The 22671-nt window shown below is 34.0% G+C and overlaps 2 protein-coding genes across 11 annotated transcripts in view; one reads left to right on the top strand and one right to left on the bottom strand.

Annotated features, from left to right (window-relative positions):
• Rlig1 (RNA 5'-phosphate and 3'-OH ligase 1) overlaps positions 1-1034 on the bottom strand; it is a 12300-nt gene extending 11266 nt beyond the window's left edge. Inside the window, exons 1-2 of the mRNA XM_090328355.1 lie at positions 892-1034; positions 554-688 (exon numbers count right to left, since the gene is read on the bottom strand). Of these exons, the coding sequence (XP_090184481.1) occupies positions 554-580 (27 nt within the window). The 5' untranslated portion in view covers positions 581-688; positions 892-1034. The remainder of the gene's footprint in view (positions 1-553; positions 689-891) is intronic.
• Zc3h11d (zinc finger CCCH-type containing 11D) overlaps positions 1-22671 on the top strand; it is a 24481-nt gene extending 1810 nt beyond the window's left edge. For 4 of the 10 annotated variants that reach the window (XM_090328348.1, XM_090328345.1, XM_090328351.1 and 1 more), the window contains exons 2-12: positions 3328-3447; positions 4164-4284; positions 7637-7792; positions 8754-8879; positions 8960-9073; positions 11285-11395; positions 13867-13974; positions 17343-17447; positions 17704-17907; positions 19390-19482; positions 22346-22671. In XM_090328348.1, coding sequence (XP_090184474.1) covers positions 3328-3447; positions 4164-4284; positions 7637-7792; positions 8754-8879; positions 8960-9073; positions 11285-11395; positions 13867-13974; positions 17343-17447; positions 17704-17907; positions 19390-19482; positions 22346-22371 — 1284 coding nt within the window. In that variant the 3' untranslated portion in view covers positions 22372-22671. Of the gene's footprint in view, positions 1-613; positions 715-1102; positions 1169-1406; positions 1476-3327; positions 3448-4163; positions 4285-7636; positions 7793-8753; positions 8880-8959; positions 9074-11284; positions 11396-13866; positions 13975-17342; positions 17448-17703; positions 17908-19389; positions 19483-22345 lie in introns of those variants that run through there. The other 6 variants (XM_090328353.1, XM_090328354.1, XM_090328350.1 and 3 more) reach the window with 6 other exon arrangements.

The following is a 22671-nucleotide window of genomic DNA, read 5'->3' as shown; positions in this document are numbered from 1 at the left end:
CTGATACCATCTAGCTCTTTTTTATATTATACTTTAAGCAAATAACTCACTTCAGAATTTTGATTTGTATCCTAGATTTGTATCCTAAAGCATGTCTTCTGAGATTCAAGAAATTCAGTGCCTTTTTCTTAACCAAAATGTATACAGACACATCTATTTATATGTTTATGTTTGTTTGTCTTGGTGTTTTAAAGTTCCAAATAAAACTATATTGCAGTTGGGGTTCTAGTGGCTCACTCCTGTCATCCTCGCAACTTGAGATCAGCCAGGAAAGAAAAGTCCAGGGATTCATTTTCAGTTAACCACCAAAAAGCTAGAAGTGGCTCAAGTGGCAGAGTATCAGTCTTCAGAAAAAGCAAAGAAAGACCAAGAGGCCCTGAGTTCAGGAGACACAGAGACACACATGACTGCACACTGCAACTTAGAAATACATTGATACATTTTTATCCAGTACAATGTCTTTTCCATGTCATTTTCTAAGTTGGCTACAGTGAATATTTTTACCTCCTACTAGGTAGGTTCGGATTCTTTAGTAAATATACTAGGATCTCACTTCAATAGCTGTTGATTGCAGTATCATATTCTAGGGATGTCTACTTTTTGTCTTCAATGAATTCTCAGAATTTTCAAGTACTCAAAACTTTTCCGCATAAGAATAATTGATTCCTCCTTTGGTGATGGATTAAAACTGGAATAAAGTTTCAAGGTGAAAAGGTAGTTTGACTTATCTTTATATGCTTATTAATGTCACATCTAAGTATGATTTTCCCTTAACCTATGGATAGCAGTAAGTACAGATTTAAATAATCATCTATTTTCTTGAAATAGGGATACCATAGTTAGCTTATTAAATCCTAATTTTAATTCTAAACAAGGACTGAAATAGATTACCTGTGAAATACTTCCTACTTTTTACTTATGAAGTATAAACTGTTTGTATTCTTTATTCAACTAGAATATGGAAAGAAAATAGATACTACATAGTCTTTTGATTAATACAACAGAATAAGTAAACCACAGTATTCACCAAGGTAAACTAGCCTACAGTTACACATGAGATCATTTGTGATGAGCAAACAATGGATTAGGTAACAGAGGAAAATTCTGGAAGTTTGAGTTTGTATGCTTAGTAGCAACCACTTTCAACATTTCTGCAAAGCTAGAGAAGGTATCTTCTAATTTACATTTCTTTAAGAATTATCTATCGTGTAATATGCTGTCAACAGGAGGTCAGTTTTAAAGTATTACTGCTGATAACCTGAAAGACTGTGGAAAAGAAATACTTTTCCCTATTTAGTTCTTATATTTACATTCCTACAATTCTTACACACATACATACACAAACACACACATACGTATATATATATACATTTATATAACTATATAAAACAGTCATTGGATTAGAAGCAAGAAAGTTGAAAATGGCAGAAGTTGGGAATGACTGCTATTTCTTTTTTAATTCCACATGCATAAAGGTAAATATGGTGCATCTTAAAGTACTTCACATTCTTAAGCTTCTTAATAGAATGACAGTATAGCAATTTTCATTGCTGAATCAAAATTTAACTTCTCTCAAAATACTTTGTACTAAAATTCTGAAGTAAAAGCAGATAGATAGATAGATAGATAGATAGATAGATAGATAGATAGATAAATATAGAATTTTTCTGAGGAAATCTAGGATAATTAAAACATGATTTGTTAGAAACTTCTTTGTCAGTTACATGCCTTTGGCTTTTCCATGAAGCAACTGTGTCTATATTATGGTTTCTTGCAGTATCAGATTCCTAACACTGAAATGGTTAATGTAATTTCCAAGTAGCCAAATTCAGATAACTATCAAATTTATACAATTATGTTTCCCCATTTGAAATGTATTAACACAGTTATTGTAGTTTTCACTGTCAGAAACCTAAATCATAACACGTGATTAAATATCACAGAAGAGGGAAGGATGTAATACAAATGAATCATCTCATTATAAACTAAAATTTGTAGAGTCAGAGAAATTAAATTAGGATTGATGAATCTCAATAAATAAATGTAAGAACTCAGTGTTTGGGACTTCCTGTTGATACCAATGATTAAAATGAATAAAATAATGTGTCTTTTTCATCTCTACTAAGATGTTTATATAAATTAGACCTACTCTACTGCTACTGTAGATTAAATTGTGTAATGATAAATAAGACTGTGTGCATGGTTGACAATTTTCTTCTTGTACTTCAAGTACTTATCACGGTGACTACGTTTTCAGTATGTGATCAAATGATTCAAAAAATAATCACAAAAATAAATCTTACATAATTTTTGCAACTATTATATGAGAAGGGTATTCTCCTTTTATTCTCTATGTATTTGTTCTTACTGTGAGTCTGTGTGTAAAGAAACACATAATGTTCTTTTTCCTTTTTCTATTTTTGCTAGTCTTGGCTTGAACTCAGGGCCTGAGCACTATCCTTGGGCTTTCTCAAGGATAGTAGGGCTCTACCATTTGAGCCACAACACCACTTCTAGCTTTTTTTCTTTTTTTTGCTATGTACGTGATAACCAAGGAATTGAACCTTGGTCTTTGTGCATGGTAGGCAAGCACTCTACTACTAGGCTAACCTCCCAGCCCCAGGATCATAAAATTTTCTAGAACAGTATTAACAACCCATTGAATGGATTGACATCTACTTTGGTTAATGTAAATGCTAACATATATATGTGTATATAGTTGTATATAATTGGTTATATATAAACAGTCTATATGTATGTATATATCTGTATATATATATATATAGTAGTCATACTGTGTACATGTGTACATAAAACTTTATTGTAGTTCAATAGTGTAAAGCATATATACATTATGTGGCATAAACCAATTAAGATTCCACAATAACATGAAATTTTATCTTATCCGTTCTCTGTATAAATATATAACTATATTCCCACAAAGACAGATTATCTCTCCACAATTACAATATAGCCAAGGACTCTTAAATACTTGTTTGGCTTTCTCTAGAAATTAGATTGTTGATTGAGAAGAGACAATGATAATTTGTGTTTACAGCTTTATTCTTGGTCAATTCCATGATGAATTCTAACTAATAACAAAAAATTACATTTTGTGAGAAACTTATGACCATCATACTTTCTTATCAACATTTTATGAAGGATAAGAACAACTTTCTGAAAATTAGGTTTATGCTTTTCTATTGATAGTATTTTTGTAATTTTGATTTAATACACCCATAGTTCCTTCAATTCGTTATCAACATATTATTGTTAAGTCATGTGTTAATATATTGAATTTTTTGCTTCATTTTCTTCTTTCCTTAGGGTTCCCAGTGCCGATTCCGACACTGTGAGGAGGCCCTGGGTAGTGACACTGTGTGCTCATTATGGAGAGAGAAAAAGTGCTTAGATCCACTTTGCAGATTTAGACACATGGAAATGCAGGTAGAATCACTCAATATCATCATTTTTGTAAAAGCCTCTTCTCTCAATAACGTTCCATTATGCTTTTACCACAATAGGGAAGAAGTGGGGTTTTTTTTCCTTTCTCTTTCTTTCTTTCTTTCTTTCTTTCTTTCTTTCTTTCTTTCTTTCTTTCTTTCTTTCTTTCTTTCTCTCTTTCTCTCTCTCTCTCTTTCTCTCTTTCTCTCTCTTTCTTTCTTTCTTTCTTTCTTTCTCTCTTTCTCTCTTTTTCTCTCTCTTTCTGTGTGTGTGTGTGTGTGTGTGTGTGTGTGTGTGTGTGTGTGTGTGTGTGTGTGTGTGTAAGCAGTTTTAAGACTTGAAGTCAGGGCCTGGATGCTGTCCCTGAGCATATTTTATTCAAGGCTTAGCATCTACCACTTGAGGCACAGTTCCATTTCAGGCTATCTGGGTGGTTAATTGGAGATGAGTCTCATAGACTTTCCTGCCCTAGCTCATTCAAAACCATGGTCCTCAAATCTCAGCTTCCTTAGTAGCTGAAAATCACAGGCATGAGCCACTGGCAACCTGCTCCTTTGTATCCTTTAAAGAGCAAAACTTAAAAACAGAAGAAGCTAGGAAAGCCACAGTTGTAAAGTGGTCATTGGAATTGTTTTTGTCACCCGTGTAGTACTGTAGCACTTTGTATTTATTGTGAATGTGGTATCTAAACATTACATTTTCTCTCCTCTTTTGTCCAGCAAAACTGCAGCATTTCCTGCTTCTGGGAAACTCAGCCTCTTGGTTGTGTGAAGATCAGTTGTATCTTTTACCATAGCAAACCTCGAAATATCAATGGATTGTTTTTGCCACCAAGTAGTAGTAAGTATCTATTGATATTTTCTACATGAGCTGGGTTTAGTACATTCTTATCTATGTAACATAGTAGCAACATAGCATGATACATTAAGGTAAGGTGAAGGAGAGCTGTACAGTTCATTATCTAGACCCTTTCCCCTAGACAGAGGGAGCGAAGGCATGGTATGGGCTATCCATGTTGCTTCTAGAAGGGTAGCTTTGGATGTGATTCTTTCAAAGATTTTAACTATGGAGAAATAATTCAACTAAATTATAATGAGACATTAAAATAAGTTCTAGAAATGAACACAAGAACATTGTACTCAAAAGTAGTGAAGACCAAGAACACTGCAGCTGGTGTCATGATATTTCTAACATTATGCCACCTTTACTCTCTTACTATGGCCACCAAATTTGTCGGATTAAGTGCTCGTGAAATGAGTTTACAGGAGCTGATTGTACGTGTCCTTTGGTGTTTTAAAGATTGACTTCAACAAAAGGATAACTAAAACTTAAGTCCTGTTGCTATGTACTTCTGGGAAATTCTGAACTCACAGTACACATAGTACTAAAAATAGGCTTATCATATAAGATATGCAATGTAAAATATTCCTCTGTAATGGTTCTCTTCATCCATCGATTATAAATATGGTGACTAGTATTCCTTCTCCGTTGTGTAGTATCTAGAACAAAAATGCTTAGGACTGTTTGGCTAGAGCATGGTAACTCCGGTCCATAATCTTCTCTACTCAGGAGAAAGAGATCAGAAGGAACATGGTTCAAGACCAGCGAAGGCAAAATGTTTTGGACAGACTGTTTCAAACACTAAGCTGGGTGGGGTAGTGGATGCCTGTCATTCTAAGTATACAGGCAACATTAGTAAGGGTAAAGTGGTTTAGAACAGCTCCAGAAAATCATGAGAACCGATCTGAAAAATAGCTATAGCAAATGGCTAGAAGCATTGGAGACTGCCTAGCCATGAAACGCAAGGCTTTGAGTTCAAATATTTAAATTTAAATTTGATGGATTAAAATGTAAATTTAAATTAAGTTAAAATTTGCAGTTTAATTTATTTTAATTTAAAATAAAATAAATGAAAATAAGTCTGCTTTGATAGATGGATAGAGGAATGGATGAGGTGCTGGGATGAGATAATTGCACATATTTAAGCAATTAATTTGGTCTCATTCCTTTATATGTAATGTGATTTTATTGCATGAAATACATCATATTATTATATCTTTTTTGTAATTTGTTTAACAGTTTACTCACTACTGTTTTATAGATAAAATTAAGATCTCTCAAAGTAGCTCTCTGAGGGCCAGGAGAAAACAAAGATGCATCTTGGGGTCAAAAGAGAAACTTCAAATAACATGAAAAGTTCTAAAAAATTGTCAAATACTACAGCTTCTTATTACTACTACCATACATATTAGCCTTCTCCATAGTTAGCATAGATGATCTATCATGCTCCTGCCTAAAGCCCATTCTCTTTCCTTTCATCCACTTTAAGATGTAGACTCAGAAATTCTTTCCTCTCTCATTTGCAGTCTTTTTTTTACTCCTATTGAGTGTTTTCTATCAGTACACAAATGTGCGTATATCTATAATTACTAATAATTTCTCCATTTTCTCATTCCATTCTTTGTCAAGAAACTACTAAATAAATAAATATCCTTTATAGGGGTTATTTGTTTATATTTATTTTTGTTGGTCATAGGGCTTGACCTCTGGGCCTGGGTGTTGTCCCAGAGCTCTTCAGCTCAAGGCTACTGCCTACTGTAAGAGGTTGTTTATTTCTTTAGGTGACTCTGATTACTGGCCCAATTATATGACCACTGGTTTTGAGAAAAAATAAATTGTTGTATTCAGTAGTTTTATGTTTTATTCTTTTCTAGTTGATATTATATATTAGAGTACACTTATATATAACCTAGGATTTGGCTAGTGTTTGGTGTGCAAGACAAACTTGAAAGTACTGTTATAAGTTCCCAATAATCTTCTCCTAGCCATAGAAAACTAGAACCCCTGGGTCTTTTGCTCATTTGGACATATATATATATATATATATATATATATTCTGTCATCATATGCGCAATGTATACAATTTTCCCTTGTAATTAGTAAAGTTACTCTTATCTCACAGATATAATGTATGATTATTATAATACTTGTGGTCGAATTTGCTTGATCAATATTGCTTCTTGACTCACACTGCATTTATATCCCGATAAGCCCACCTAAACTGAAAATAAATTTAATACAACTAAGTAAAATGTATTGCACTATAGGGCACCAGATGTTTTATCTTTATGGTTATATTTCTCATTGCTGCCCAGAAATGTAAAGGATTATCTTCTGTATATTGTTAACGTAAGAAAAAAAGTAAAAATTCAAAATCTGAAGCCCAGTTTCTACTCAATGCCCATAACTTCCACACCACTAAAAAGTTGAGCTCTCTTGAAGCAAAGACTACCTGAATGATGGTTTACATACAAAAGTTATGACAATAGCAATTTGACATTTATGGCTCAAATTTACAAAGTATACATTTTTGTGACTTTCAAAGCAAAATAACATATGCATGTAGCAAGTTTAATTATATTAAAATGACACATAGGAAAATAAGAGATGATTTGAAATAATTTTTGGCTATCAAATATATTCATCCCATCTTTTTTGTGTGCTTGTTTATTGTAATTAATAAAAGGGTTACATTATATTCACCAGATAGAAGGTGCATTACTTAACAATCATTGCTACCCCTTCTCATGTTTTTGTCCCCATTTACCTCCCCCACTCCCTCCTCTCATCTTGTTTACCCCCTTCCCTATTCTATTTCAAATAAACAAATAAACATATACAATATATAAGATAACAAGGTTAGATACTGTAACAATATGAGAATAACCAAGGGACAACAAAAGAGATGAGAAATAACATAGTATATTAAGAACAACAGTCACACCTTATATGGCTTTTGTTTCTATATCCTGGAGGTCCTTTCATTTAGTCTCATCCTATATGGCCTTATGTATCTAGGTTTTGCCCTATTGTAAACCTCTGCTAAGAGAGTCCAAGGTTTATACTAATTATGACAAATGAGGGAAACCATTGAGCCTATTTTCTTTTGTGTCTGGCTTACTTCACTTAATATGATTTGTTCTGTTTCCATTTCCTTACCAATGGGGCAATGTCGTTCTTTTTGACAGCAGCATAGAATTCCATTGTGTATAAATGCCACATCTTGTTGATCCAATCATCAACTGAGGGACATTTAGGTTGGTTCCATATCTTTGCTATGGTAAATGGTGCTGCAATGAACATCGTTGTCACCCCATCTTAAACAGACAGACATACTGCATTTTCTCTTTAGATGTCACACTACAGAAAGAAAATCAGGAAGGAAATCCCTCTCCAACCCATAGTCAGGAACCTCTGAAACCTCAGGAGAATATATCGCGTCCCATCCACCATCCTTTAGTTTTAAAAACTAACTTTGAAGAAGAGGAGGAAGAAGAAGAACAGAATGGTTGGTAAACCTTTTTTATCTAATTATAATGTGTACTTTTAAAAGCCTTATGATATTTTCAGCCTATTTGCTTAACTATTAGACTTTTATGATACAATGTATAGGATACATTTTGAAAATATTTCTAATTTTATTAAATATGTGGAAAACATTAGGTTTTAATTTGTTCTTTGTCTACACATGTTTGTGATATTGGCTGTAATACAGATCTCACATTTATTTACATATGTTTAGGTACTTGTAGAAACTCAAACACTATATTTTGTTTAACAACTACTGTAAATGCATACTGATGTATATCTATTTATATAGTTATTGATGTATATCTCCTTGGATTGCTATTGATCATCTGTGTATCTTAACATACAATCCTTAGGGTTCCCAGAAAAATAAATTTCTTTCTGTCATAGAATGTGTCCTTTTGTAATTTGCAGGCCATCATACTTTCTGGGGTTAGGGATACAACAAAGTGCCTATTGCTCTTTCTTTTTTTTTTTTCATTTTTTTGCCAGTCCTGGGCCTTGAACTCAGGGCCTGAGCACTGTCCTTGGGCTTTCTCAAGGCTAGACCTCTACCACTTGTGCCACAATAACACTTCTGGCTTTTTTCTTTCTATGTATATGATACTGAGGAATAGAACCCAGGTCTTCATACATGCTGGGCAAGCACTCTACCACTAGGCCAAACTCCCACCCCCTGTTGGTCTTCTTACCAGTACACCTCCATTTCATGCCTTTTATTTTCTTACACACAATCTCTCAGCCTCTGAGTCTATAGGGTCTCCAGCTTCTTATTGAAGACACATAATGTGACATTTCTTTTCTGTTGACTGATTCTGCTACCTAAAATGGTAATGGAAACATAATGAGTATGAAAATGTCTTGACTTTAGGAATTAGGAAAACTAGTCCACCCATGAATGCAATATTTGGGATTTTTCTTTCTGATTTGCAAATTTTCAGATTATCTGGATTTGCGACACTTTAATTCTAAAACAATATGTCCTATAGATGCTTCTAGTTTATGGACAAAGACTCCTGAAGAAATTGAAGAAAAAAGAGCAATAAAGGAGATGTGTTATAAATCTGGTAAGAAATCAAACATTTGTGGATTTTCTGATACTTGATGTGATACACATACTAATCTTTGTTTTCTTATGGGAGATTAGGTGAATACTATAGATTTCATACTCCTCCAGATATTTCATCATCCAAAAACATAGCTCCTACAAAAGAGAAAGAGTTAGAAAAGCCTTTGGAAAGTGGCAGCGAATTGCAAGAAGGTAAGAAATAAAAAAGAAACATTCAAAGTGATGTGTAAGAGATTCTTGGTGCGATAGATTGTGAATTATTTAGTACTCTGTACTCAAGCAGGATTAACTAATAAATAATACATCAGACTTCAGAGTAAGAAGAAAATGCCTTTATTGAGTGACCGAAGTCTCCCACGAAAAGTCACTATTATTGTAATCATGTTTTCCCAGAGGAACTACAGAATGAATAGACCTCATAAACACAGGTGACACTTCATACCCTATATAATAACCCTGTAAATATTCTGATGTTACCATATTATTTGGGTAGGAAATAACAATTACTGTAAAATAGGTCTAGATTTTTTAAAAAGAAAAGGTAACTTTGTCCAAAAAGGAATAAAAAGGAAGATGTCAAAACAAAAGGGAATTTTTCATCAAATGCATGTTCCAGGCAATTTCAGGGCAATACTGAAGAAAAGTCCCATACTCTGCTGTCATGAATATTTTCCTTTTGGTAATTCTTAATTTGTTGTTGGTGAACACTTTGTGTTAAAGGAAGAGAAGAAATCATTGTATTATAGGTATCAAACCAGAAACTCAGAGGGAAAAAAAATTCAGTGAGTGATTTTAGGTAGTTTTCTTACCCTTAGGGTGAGTTTGACACATTTTGCAACACTAGGAGAGAATTAGAAAATTGAATTTCTGTTCTTATCTATGTCTATGAGAGAAAGCCAGAGAGAGAGAGAGAGAGAGAGAGAGAGAGAGAGAGAGAGAGAGAGAGAGAGAGAGAGAGAGAGAGAGAGAGAGAGAGACAGAGACAGACAGAGAGACAGAGACAGAGAGAGACAGAGAGACAGAGACAGAGACAGAGAGACAAAGAGGGAGAGAGAGAGAAGAAGGGAGAGAGAGAGAAAAAACCAGAGAATCAGAAACAAAGATAGAGGCAGAGAGAAAGATATATCTGGGCAAGTTTGAAGATCAAAATGAACATCAAACATAGTGCAGGCAGAGCAGTCAAAGTACCTATCTTGCTTATCTGCATGTAGTGAACTAAACATACGGCAATAGGTGGCAGCAACAGCCTGTAAAGTGGTAGAATGGTCTGAAAGAGAATCATAGAAAGATCAATTACAGGCCTGAAGTAATCAGATAAACAAAAACCAAGATATAGACAAAATTTACCACTATTTAATGGATTACAAAGGTGATTATATAATATTTATAATATAATTTGTTATAATATATGATGATACTATGTATGATATTATACACAAATATATGTAAATAGATCACAAGTGATTATATAACTTCATAATACAATTTATTATAACATATAATACTATGTATGATATTATACATATATATATACATATATACTATGTATATAGTTTTGCTTGGAGTTATGTTTTTAAAGCTTTTGCTTTGATTTTGATTACTTCCTATACACTGATCACAGTTTTTCCCCTGAATGTTAGTATAGTGTTACATTTAAATTTTCTCTCACTATCCCTTTATACATATTGCTAGAATTATTTTGTGAAGTCTTTGAAAATAAGCTGTTGACCCATTTGTACTAACTAGAGCCTGAATGTCAAAATGAAGGAATTACAACTGATACAATATTATTATTCACAACTTTTTTCCCATAGATCTTACCAACTATGCCATTAATGGCCTTTAATCCAAAGTAGTGCTTTTTAACCTAATATTGAATCCCCTTTAGGAACCTACATTTCATGATATTTTCATAGCTCTTTTACTTTGCTATTTACAGCTTAGTATAGAAGCAAATTATCCAGAGATAAGTAAGGAAAGCATAATATTATTTCAGGACTAGAATTTTGCAGTTGGCATTGATTTTAAAACTTTTTTTTACTTAATGGGGCATGGTGAATAGATAATTAAAATATTTTTAAAAAGTAATAAAATACATCAAATAAACTAAGTAAATTATGCATATACAATAGTATTAGATTACTTAATTTTTTCCAAATACCGATTGATTGGTAACAAAAATTGGTTAGTAATCTTAATACGAGAATAAGCATGTCTGCTGCCTTAATGATAACTGCAAAATTTGCTTAAATATTCATCTTCACACATTATTTATCAGGTCATTGTGAAACAATATTTGTACTAACTTATTATAAGCTACTTTAATCATGAATGCTATCATAGTCTTTCAGCGTTTAATGGCTTATTGTGTGATCTTTGATTTCTTTTCTTCCTTATTTCCAGGAGATGGTCTTGCAGTGCCAACAAAACTTAGCCAATTTGAAAGGCATGGTGAGATGAAAACATCACTGGATAGGAAACCAAGGACTGACATTTCTGCTTTTGAAAATGGAGGTGAGTGAATTTATTCCTAGGTGATTCTGATTATCACCATCACAAATTTGGAGTCATTTACTCCTCTCTATTTCATGTTTCACCCAACCTTTGGACTGTTTGCTTTTTTTTTTTAAAGTGTGGTTGTTTGATGATCCCTTCTGTTTAAGGTGTATTTCCTTGCATAATAACTTGAAATGCTTTCATGAAAAAGGAAAGCATGGAGCTTGGCTCATGGACAAAGTTGGAGCAAAATGTGGAATTAATTTGTGTCCTTCCATTGCTCTTCAAGGGTATGCATAGGTTATTTTCCAAGTTTTTTAGATATTTATTATAGGATTTTATTACTTGGGGAGGAATACTGTTATAATGTATGCCAGTTGCTCATGGCAGAAAACTGTAGTACTTTTTTGTAAATTTTATTGTGGGTTTTATATAAGCTTCATGGAGTTAGGGACTGAATATAGCCACTCATCATAAATAACTACAGAAGAATGACTAACACATAATATACACACTGTAAATACTTGTAGAATAAATGAATGTTGAAATGTGTTTAAGAACTGGATGAAGAGAAATGTGTCTACACAATTTACAGATGCTGGAAATTAATAACTGGAACAATGAGCCAAATCTAACAAGATACACAGAGATGATGTTTTATATTTAGATTTAAGGCATAAATGATGACATTTTTTTCAAGTGGGGGAAATCCTGACACCCATGTAATTTGTGAAGGAGGGAAAAAATACTTTTTTTGTCCAAAATGTTCACATAATGTATCTTTAACAAGTCTCCAAACTCATTTTGGTATTATAAGTAGTATAAGAAGACAATTAAAGTCATTTAAAGTACTCAAGAGAGTCTCTGAAAGTGTCAACTATTATATTAGTTTCAATGATTCTCCATAGGTTAGTTCACAATTTAATTGTCTCTTTTTGTAGTGCTGGGGTTCAAACCAAAAGGCTTTGCTCAAGGTTCTATCACTAAGTTACATCCCCAAGTATAGAAAGTTATTTGATACCAATATTTTATGTTAATAAAGAATAATGTGTAGTAAAGGATCTAGACCTTTTTTGTTTTTGCCAGTCCTGGGGCTTGAACCCAGGTCCTCGACACTGTCCTTGGGCTTTCTCAGGGCTAGCATTCTACCACTTGGACCACAGCACCACTTCTGACTTTCTCTGTGTGTTACCAAGGAATTGAACCCAGTGCTTCTTGCATACTACCCTGTACTCTACCACTAGTCTACACTCATGGGCAGGATCTAGACATTTTAAATGAAATATTTAGAACAACTTTAGTTGTTTCCTTGGAAAAAAAATATCAAGAAACGTGAAAGATTTTTTTTTTGCCAGTCCTGGGCTTGAACTCAGGGCCTGAGCACTGTCCTTGGACTTTCTCAAGGCCTAGTGCTCTACCATTTTAGCCTCAGCACCACTTCTGGCTTTTTTCTAAGTATATGGTACTGAGGAATCGCACCTGGGTCTTCGTGCATGCTAGGCAAGCACTCTACCACTAGGGCAAACGCCCAGCCCTTTATAGGGAAGATAATTATGTGTCATTTATTATGAGTATCTCTAAAAGGTAGAAATAATGATTACTAAACATTTACATGTTTTTTCTTTTGAAAGATTAGCAAATATTTATTTTTTGAGCATTTTCTTATTTTGCAGCACTTACAGAAATATAAAAAAATATTTTCTAAGGATTTGAGAATTTAAATTGAAGCAGTACAAGAAGATGGCACTTGTTTCAGGGGTTTTGCGGTCTTAGTCTGTCCTAAAAATTTGAATTACGTATTTTGTGTTATTTTATATTTTTAATTTTTTAAGAAGGGGTATCAATGTGTGAGAAGTAATGCACCTACTATCAGCAAATATAACTGTAACCCATCTATACATTACCTTGACAATAAGAACTAAAAAATAAAAGATTAGCAAAGATTTATTTTAATAAACAGGGTTAAAGAAGGGAGAAATAAGAGAGAAAAACAGTTCTTTCTCCCATTCAGGAAATGGGAGCTAAAGACTCCTGATGTTTTTTCCTTTAACTTATGATTATAAATTAAATAAAAATCAGTTTTGTAGAATATGTGAATTATCTTCTATGTAAACTCACATGCTGGGTCTTCAATGGCATATGTAAATGCAAATCTATGATTCGAATCATGTTGATATGTACAGCAATATCATTTAGGGATAGCATCACTAGGAAGGAATTAAACAAAAGTGGAGTTTAGCCGAGTGGTAGGGTGCTTGCCTAGCATGCATAAAGACCCGGGTTTGATACCTTGGTACCACATATGTAGAAAAAGCTAGAAGTGGTGCTATGACTTGAGAAAAGTCCAAAAACAATGCTCAGGCCCTGAGTTCAAGCCCTAGTACTAGCAAAAAAAATTCTACTGAGTGTATTCCTATGTTAAATGGTTAAAAGGAAGATTTCATGACTTTCCTATCATTGCTTCCACTGATGGTAAGATTTTGTCTTAGGAGGTGACTGTTACGTTCCACAGAGGATCATATTTCTTGGAGTAGATGAGAGTGACTCCTTAACTGAAGAGAAAGACATCACTGTGTCAAAATCTCCAAATACTAAAGGTAATTATTTCTGCTAACAATAATTCATTTGCATTTGGTGGCTAAATTGAACATAAGGTTTGGCTGTGATAGGTACCAAAATAAAACAAAAGTAATAAATCAAACTATACACTGCATTAAGACTAAGGAGCCCCATAGTTTCAATTGTGGTTCTGATCTTATTTAACCATGGGACTTTAATTCTTTACCCTATTCTACTCTGAAAAATTAGTCTGTTGGACTCTATATTTTTAGGAGTCTTACTAACTTTAAAATTAGTCATTTTCTTAAATACTAATAAGAACTCTTTTTCAGTTTTGTTTCTAACGTACATTGAATAAGTAACTTTTGTTACTAAATATTGTGAAGAATATTCTCCACTTTATAATCATTGCTAGCTTTACTCAGTTTCATGATGGCCTACTGAGCTTAGAAGTTCCAACTTGTACCTTTCTACAGGGAGCCTCTCCTAGCCATGGACTAAAAAAACTAGAGTGTCTTCTGAATAGAAGCTCTCAGTTCTCTCAATCAAAATGGAATCCCTTGTCACCTATACTTTTCTCCAACATCAAATACCCTTCATCCCAGATTATTGGTGATAGGCGGATTTTTTTTAAAATTAAGTGTAAATCTGTGTGTCTGAGATAGAAATATTTTTGTCTTATTCACAAAAAGTTCCTTTTAAAAACTAGACTAACATGGTATTTACTAGCTATATATGACAGCTGGAATTTAAGTCAATTAAAATTAATAAATAAAATTTAAAATACCACTTTCCAATTATATTATCCACATTCCCAGTTTTCACAGTCACACCTGCTTAGTGACTATTGTATCAGACAGCACAGATGTGGAACATAGCATTTTAAAGGTTAACTTGATCGTCTTTCTCCAACACATTGAGCAAGTAAATTTTGTCATCTTTAAAACAGCCTCAGGAACTTTATTTCAATGGATCCACTTAATATAAACTTAATAACCTTGTAATACCTTTTGTGCACTGAAAATAATACCTGTGGTCCTATATTTTTAAGCAATATAAGTGTCATTTGAGGGACAGTATGCTCATGAGGGAACTTTGATTGATGATTTATTCTAAAAATGTGCATTTATAAGAGATGTGCCTATCATCTAATGTTTGAAAAATAAAATGCCAACTGAGATGATTTTTTTCGCAGTACTGACAATTTATTTTTTTTAATTTGCTTCAGAAAATAACCAGGACATTCCTCATCCCAAGTATTCTCTACCACTACCTGACTAGTGTCTATAGCGCATGTCTTAAATGCCACTGAGAATGTCATTATGAAGTGTAGAGAGGACCCCTCTTCAAGTGAGACACTGGCTCCATCACACAGACCTGAAATATATTTGTTTCCTTATTGTTTTGCTTTGTTCGGTTGAAATCAATTTTTTTTTTCAAAGAGCCAGTTTGAAAATCACTCAGGGCTACAGATCAAAGATGGAATGATAGATTTACAAACTCTTTCCAACACCTACTAGTTTGACAGAGGCATTAAAACAATAAAATTCCACTTCCCTGGATAATTCATTGGTACCATATTTTAAATTTCACCCAAATAGAATGAATATGTTGACAGATTTTTGCTATGCTTTGAATTAATTTTATTAGGCTTCTTGGTATTTAGTATTCTTTGAGGTGCTTCTCTTTGGACTATTGAGATTGGCAGATTTTCCTTACTGTCACCCTCTTCCTTCTGTTCCTCATTTTGCTATTGAACACTCATAATATTTTTTATTTTTAAATTGTAATTAATAGAAGAGTTGCAGTTATATTTGCCAGATAGAAGGTGCATTACTTCACATACATTGATACCTCTTCTCATGTTTTTGTTCCCATTTACCTGCCCCACCCCCTCTCCTCATCTTGTTTTTCCCCCTTCCCTTTCCTATTTCAAATAAGCAAATAAATGTATATACAATATACCAGACAACAAGGTAAGATACTGTAACAATATGAGAATAATCAAGGGACAACAAAAGAGATGAGAAATAGCATAGTACATTAAGAACAACAATAACACGTTATATAGCTCTTGCTTCCGTATCCTGGAGGTACTTTCATTTAGTCTCATCCTATATGGCCTTATGTATCTAGGTTTTGAGCTACCATGATCCTCTGCTAGGAGAGTCTTAGATTTGTACTAATTATTACAAATGAGGGAAACCATTGAGCCTATGTTTCTTTGAGTCTGGCTTACTTCACTTAATATGATTTTTTTCTAAGTGTTTCCATTTCCTTACAAATGGTGTGATGTCGTTCTTTCTGATTGCAGCATAGAATTCCATTGTGTATAAATACCACATCTTCTTGATCCAATCATCTACTGAGGGGCATCTGGGTTGGTTCCATATCTTTGCTATGGCAAATAGTGCTGCAATGAACATCGAGTTGTGCTAGTGGCTTTAGTGTGTCCTTGTTTCTGGATGATTGGGTAAATGCCAACATTTCTGTTTTCTTATTCAGTACATTGCACTGTTCACTGCAGACCTGGTATTGTAACACTCATAATATTTTTAATCCTTAGCTAGGCAGTAAAAGGGAACCATGATTGTTTTCCCCGGGAAACTTAGTTTAACAGCATTTGTTATATAATTGGTTTCTAAATCCTATGTCAGAGAGCTTGTGAGTATAGATGGGACCTCATATTTGTGGGAGATGTAATGAATCTGAGCTTTCGTTAAGTGCTTAAAGATAGAACTAAGATTGAGAGCTCAGAGAAACACAGATTTATAGGTCCATTGTAATAGGTTAGTGCAATTGGTATAGTGATACTCATTTTCTTTGTGCTGTAGTAATTACCACTTGCAAATAGACTCCTCTACCAAATTATTGCATGATTCTCTGGTAAAAATATACCTTCTTCATTTTTACAAAATTGACAATATAAATAAAAGTATGATCTGAGTAGTTAAAATTTTTCTGATTATTTACTCTTGTGTGTACAGACTGAGTATTCCTCTTCTTAAGATCTTAAGACCTTTTAAATACATCACAATTCTCTAGTGAAGTTCATATTAACTTGGTTTATTAGTTGACTCATTTTAAAAAAAGTTACTTATAGAAAGATTTATACTAAAAATAACTATTACAAAAATCACTTTAAAAATCATTATACCAAGATTTGTAATTGTGTTTGGAATGCAAGGTTATGGTAGGCTAAAAAAAATCCACATATTCTTTTGAGAAAAACATTTTGTGGTTGTCTCATCTATGTATTAAAAGGTAGATTCTTTTTGACATTTATCAATGGACCATACCTAGTTTCCTCTTGCTTAATGTGGGAATTCACAGCTACATAATTATCACCTACAGTAATTTTCAGATAACAGCATTTCTTTAAAACTATTTGTGTATCTTTTTAAAGTGAATGATGTCCAGCCAGTGAGAAAGCCTCATTTTAAAGGTGTGAAGAAAAGAAAATGGATTTATGATGAACCCAAGAACTTTCCTAACTCAGGAATGCGGAGAGGTAACTTTTGTCTGTTTGTGTGATTGATCTTTCTAAATTGTAATATGAAGAAAGATGAAGTATCAGACATCTCCACTGAAAACAAGCCACCACCATGCAGCATAAATATTGCTTGAAATATTAACCTGACTCTTCTAAACTCAATTCTTTTAGCTTCCCTTGGTCTTCCATTTTCCTAGTTCAAGAGCTGTGCATTTGTTTATGCCTGTGCAGCAAGCTTGTCCCAGCTCTTACTTTCTCCTCCATTGTTTTACAGCAGTACAGAGCACACATCCCAAGCATAAAATGAGTTACCATCATCACAACAAAAACCGAAATCCTGAGAACGCACCCTATATCCATGTTCAAAGACACGCTGTCAGGCCCGTGCCGCTGAATGCCTCTCCCCGCAGCAGACCCACAAATGGGTCCTACAATAAAGTTAATGTTAACAAGGAACCCAAACTCAACCTCTGTCCAGGTGAGGCTTTCTCTTCTCTGCTACCCTCCTTCTCTCCTTTTTCCCAGGCCTCCCTTCTCCTCTTCCTCCCCTCCATAACGTCTAGGAACCTAGTGAATGGATTTCTTCTGTGTACGGTTATGCACACGATTTTGAGGATGTGGGTGTAGACGACTTGAGTATGGTACCTCCCTAGAGCATTGCCTCAAAGCAATGAACTTTGTGCCCCTTGGATAGCTTTATTTCCCCAGGGAGGACTGTTTTTCAATAGTTGACATTTTCTTGTTCCACTAAGTGCAGTTGTTCAATTATCACTGTCATTCTTCCTACCCTGGCTTTTCTTTAGGCCTTCAGGATTACTTTTTTGAAAGGGTTAGTGTGAGGGTTAACTGCAATATTTTTTGACAACCTCTCATCTCTCCCACCATGCACAGATTGCTTCTAAATCATTTCATCATATAATAGGCAAAGTCAAAGTATATGTCAGGAAGTACAAGCCACAGAGGAGAAAAGAACTAAATCTCTCCTGCATCTTGCTTTAGATGAGTAGTGCTCTCTTGAAATTCGGTTTCAGTTCTCTAAACTTCAAAATGCTGTCCAATTCTCTGAAATTTCACATGTGTAGGTAATAGAGTGACAAATATTTTGAACTTTTGGAAACATAGTTTCAGACTCCATGTTTTTGTTAGGTTATTTCTTAAACAAGGTAAAGAGAACTGAGCTTTTATTAACTTTTTTTGTTTTAGAATGAGATGATACATGAACTGTACATGTAAATCAGGACATTCTTAAGTGATGCATCCCTGTTTTATTTTATTCTACTGTATTTATTACCACTATTTTAGTGAGTGGTTATGAATAATGTGTAAATAGTACAGTCTGTTGCAAAGATATTATTATTGTAAATGTCAACACAGAAAAAATAAAAGCAAATTCTTGGCAATTTTATGAACACTTTGAGAATCTCAGATGCACAGGAATCCTGGAAAACACAAATACAACATGGTTTGATAATTGTTGGAATGTAGATATGCCAGAGAAATGTGTATTTATACACACACCAAATTGGTATAAAGACCTTTGGTTTCTTGAGTCCATAAGTTTATTGGAGACTGAATATTTTGATCATTGGAAGGAAATTGGATTTGGATTGTACCACACAACATGTTGGTGGTGGTAGTTTTAAAGTAAATGTCTCTAAACACTAGCTAAAGTCATAGTTAAACAAGGCAGTGAAATAGTTGGGTTGCTTCCAGATATTTCCCTAATCTCTAGTGAGAACTCTTGGCAGAGAAACTCATATAATAAATTGAGCTGCCATTGATATCTTGAATTGTCTCAAAAAAACTCCTTTGCATCCTTGTTGTTTTAGCATTGAAATGGTAAAATGAAATTTGTAGAGAATAGCCTCACTATTGAGATGTTTATAACTTAGAAATGCTATTGGAATATGATTTTAAAGGTTAGTATTATTTAATAGCATCTTTTTTCTTTTGTTCTCAGATAAACACGCACCAACATCATATAATGGTTCAACCTGGCAAAAAAGAATTCCCTTTTCCAAAATGTATTCAAAAAATGAAAAGATATATCCAGGTAAATATTTGAATATTTATGACATTGAATTATCATTTCTTCTGACAATAACAAGTTTTTTAGTTCAAAGTACATACTTTAGAAAAGTTTATATACATATAAATATATCTATGTATACTTGCAAACTTAATTGCTTGGACTTCATCTTTTCTAGTACCAATTTAATTTTTGTATGGTTTATTGTATTCCTTTTGACTATTTTATGTGATAACTGAAAGATTTTTGGTAAGTTCTTTTCTTCTCAACAGACACAGTAATTGTAGAAATTTCATAATACATTAAAATGCATATAAAACCATATTGTGGCACAAATAAGACAATAAAGCCTTACTATATGTATTGTCGACATATATAGGCTGGCACAGGTTATGAGAACAGAAGTTGAATTTTCTTGACCGGGAGAGTCAAAACACTGCTCTTCCACGCACTGTACTTTGTGCTCTGAGAAGGCATTCAGATTCTGGCAACACCTTCAGGTTCAGAATTCTGAAAGTGTACTGTTCTTTTGCTACATAAGTTATTGTCTTTCCCAGAGCATGGTGGGGTTAGCAGGTTCAGGAAATCACCCAGAATAATGTATTTTATTTACTTCTCAGACAACTGAATGTTTCAGGAAAACATAGATAGGGAGATTTTATCTATGTAAGTGTCCCAAACTTTTCAAAAATAATCTGAAATCAATACACACAGATAACATTGTTCCTTGGAAGAATGCATCCACATCAACATTACTTTTTCCACAATAAATAACTGAAATGGCACTTCTTAAAACTTCCTTTTGACAATGGTGGGACTTAGAACCAAGATCTTTAAATTTTATATACTGGAGACAATTCCTCTCCCACTCCATGTTTTTCCAAGTGATTTTGATGTGTTAACTAAATGAAGTACATTTTCTCTTCAGTTTGCAATTGCACTTAATTTAGATCGATGGGAAGAGATAAAGAGTTGATGCAAATCCAGGATGAAATGAGAAATTGCTAAACTATGACTTGTTCTCCTATGGCTTCCTACAGGCTTATATTGGGATTTTAAAGGATGGAATGTTTTCCCTAGCACTCTCCTACTGACTGACCTTCTATCCCAGTAGCTTTATCCTCTCTTATCCCAGATAGTTAAATCTGAATCATGGAAGAAGGAAGTCTCTCATCAGAACAAAAGTGTAGCACTTATGTGTAGCACAGAATCTGTGTTGTTATATACCACATGGCCCACATGACTCTTGAGGAGAAAGTTTTGTAGAAAATTTCCCAATATCATCTGACAGAGGAAAGCTTTGTCTAACATGAGAGGACTCATGACATCATCTTCAGGTTTCAAAGGCAGGCATCACACATTCATGGGAGCCTCAAGTAGAAGACAGTTCCTGAGAGAACCAGTGAGTTTACACAGTCTTTTGGTTGTGATTGAAGCAAGTACCATCAGGAAGAAGCTCTTGTTGAGCCTCTTAGCTGTAATCCTAACAGAGACAGGCAAAAGAAACAAAGCCAGCAACCACTGATTAAATCCTTGCTAATTAAATTATATTCTGAGGATAAGCTACAATGACACAACAGGGGCCCTTGTTAGAAATAGGAAATCTCCCTATCAGACCTGTTGTATTTTAACAACAGCTTCAATTAAGATGTATGTTAACATGTGAAAGAGCTTAGACTGTATTATTTAGCTTATACAAGACCCAGACATGTCAATTCTGTTGAGATTATATTCTCCTCCTATCTCTTTCATAGCAATGATCATTCTCCTCCTGTCCCAAACCCAGAAATTAGGAGCAGCAGGCTGGAGGTAGGGCATGAAGTAGAGCATGAGAATAAAACTTAACTATAAATATAACTGAAAAATGGAAGTGAATTGAAGAAGAAATCTCTGAATTGTATTGGATTCTTGTCTAAAAAGGTCTCTTCATTAGGAAGATTGAAGGTTTACGTTTCAGGTTACTAAGGAGATGTGATCAAATATTTTGTAAAATAAACATTCAATATTTTATACAAGTAAAGTAGGTCTTCTTGTTGCTTTAAACTGGAAAACAGGGAACACTGGGACTGAGCTTTTTCAATTGTTGTTGTCCTCATAATACCAAGTTTCTCTTACACATACTTGCAAGGACATACAATAGCAATTTCAGCATTTCCCAGGGGACAGACTGTTTGCTAATGGGTAGAAGTTGGAAAGCACAAGCTGCCACTAGTCTCCCTTAGAGTTTCTAGCAACTAGGCCTTTGATGTACAAATGGGTGGGGTGGAAGGAGCCTTTTGGGAAAATGTTGGATGCGCTGAAAAAAATGGAAAAGGAGAAGAAAATATTGTCTGTGAGAATCAGTAAGAAATGAAGGCACCTTGAGATATTACTGTCACTGCCAGTCTTCTCTGGAGACCACATGCCCTTTAAGATAGGATTATATAGCAAGTGAGAAACCCAGAAATGCCTGTCTCCGGTATGTTCAAACTGTTCATAATGCAGGCTTACATGTAGTATTATTTCCATTCTTGACCACCTCTTCATCAGCTAGCATTGAAAAAGAACTTTGTTTTGTGTTTTTTTTTTTTTTTTTTTTTTTTTTTTGCCAGTCCTGGCTTGAACTCAGGGCGTGAGCACTGTCTTTGGGCTTTCTCAAGGCTAGAGCTTTACCACTTGGGCCACAGCACCACTTCAGGCTCTTTCTATGTATGTGGTACCACTAGGCCACACTCCTGGCCCCTGAAAAAGAACTTTGAATGGCGTTTTGAAAACTTCTTAGACACAATGTGATACATTTTTGGTTTGGTTTCAGATTTCCATGGTAAGTAGTTTATGAATTAGACTTCTGATGCTCCAAAGAGGTTTATACAGTAAAAGAGAACTCTTTTGTATATTTTATCATTAGAGCCAAGAAGAAATGGGAGCAAGTAAACATGGAGGCTGAGAAAAGAGAAAAATGAGAAAAGAGAAAAGTGCCAGCAATCATCTGATTTACAATCAAAAATGAAAATTCACAGAATGCGATATTCAAGTACTCCATACTATATCCTGGATAGCCAAAGATGATAAGATGCAAATTCTGAAAATAAGATGCAGGAAAGTACATTGTGCTCTTTCAAAACTGATAAAAATGCAAATTACAAACAGCTGCCGTTGTATTTATGTATGTCTGGAATTGATTCAGTGCATCCCCACAAATATTTAATAAAATTTGCAAGTTTGACAATTAAA

The sequence above is a fragment of the Megascapheus bottae genome, chromosome 2, assembly GCF_031878675.1.
Source record: "Megascapheus bottae isolate mThoBot1 chromosome 2, mThoBot2.hap1, whole genome shotgun sequence".
Lineage (NCBI taxonomy): Eukaryota > Metazoa > Chordata > Mammalia > Rodentia > Geomyidae > Megascapheus > Megascapheus bottae.
This window is presented reverse-complemented; position numbering and strand designations above follow the sequence as displayed.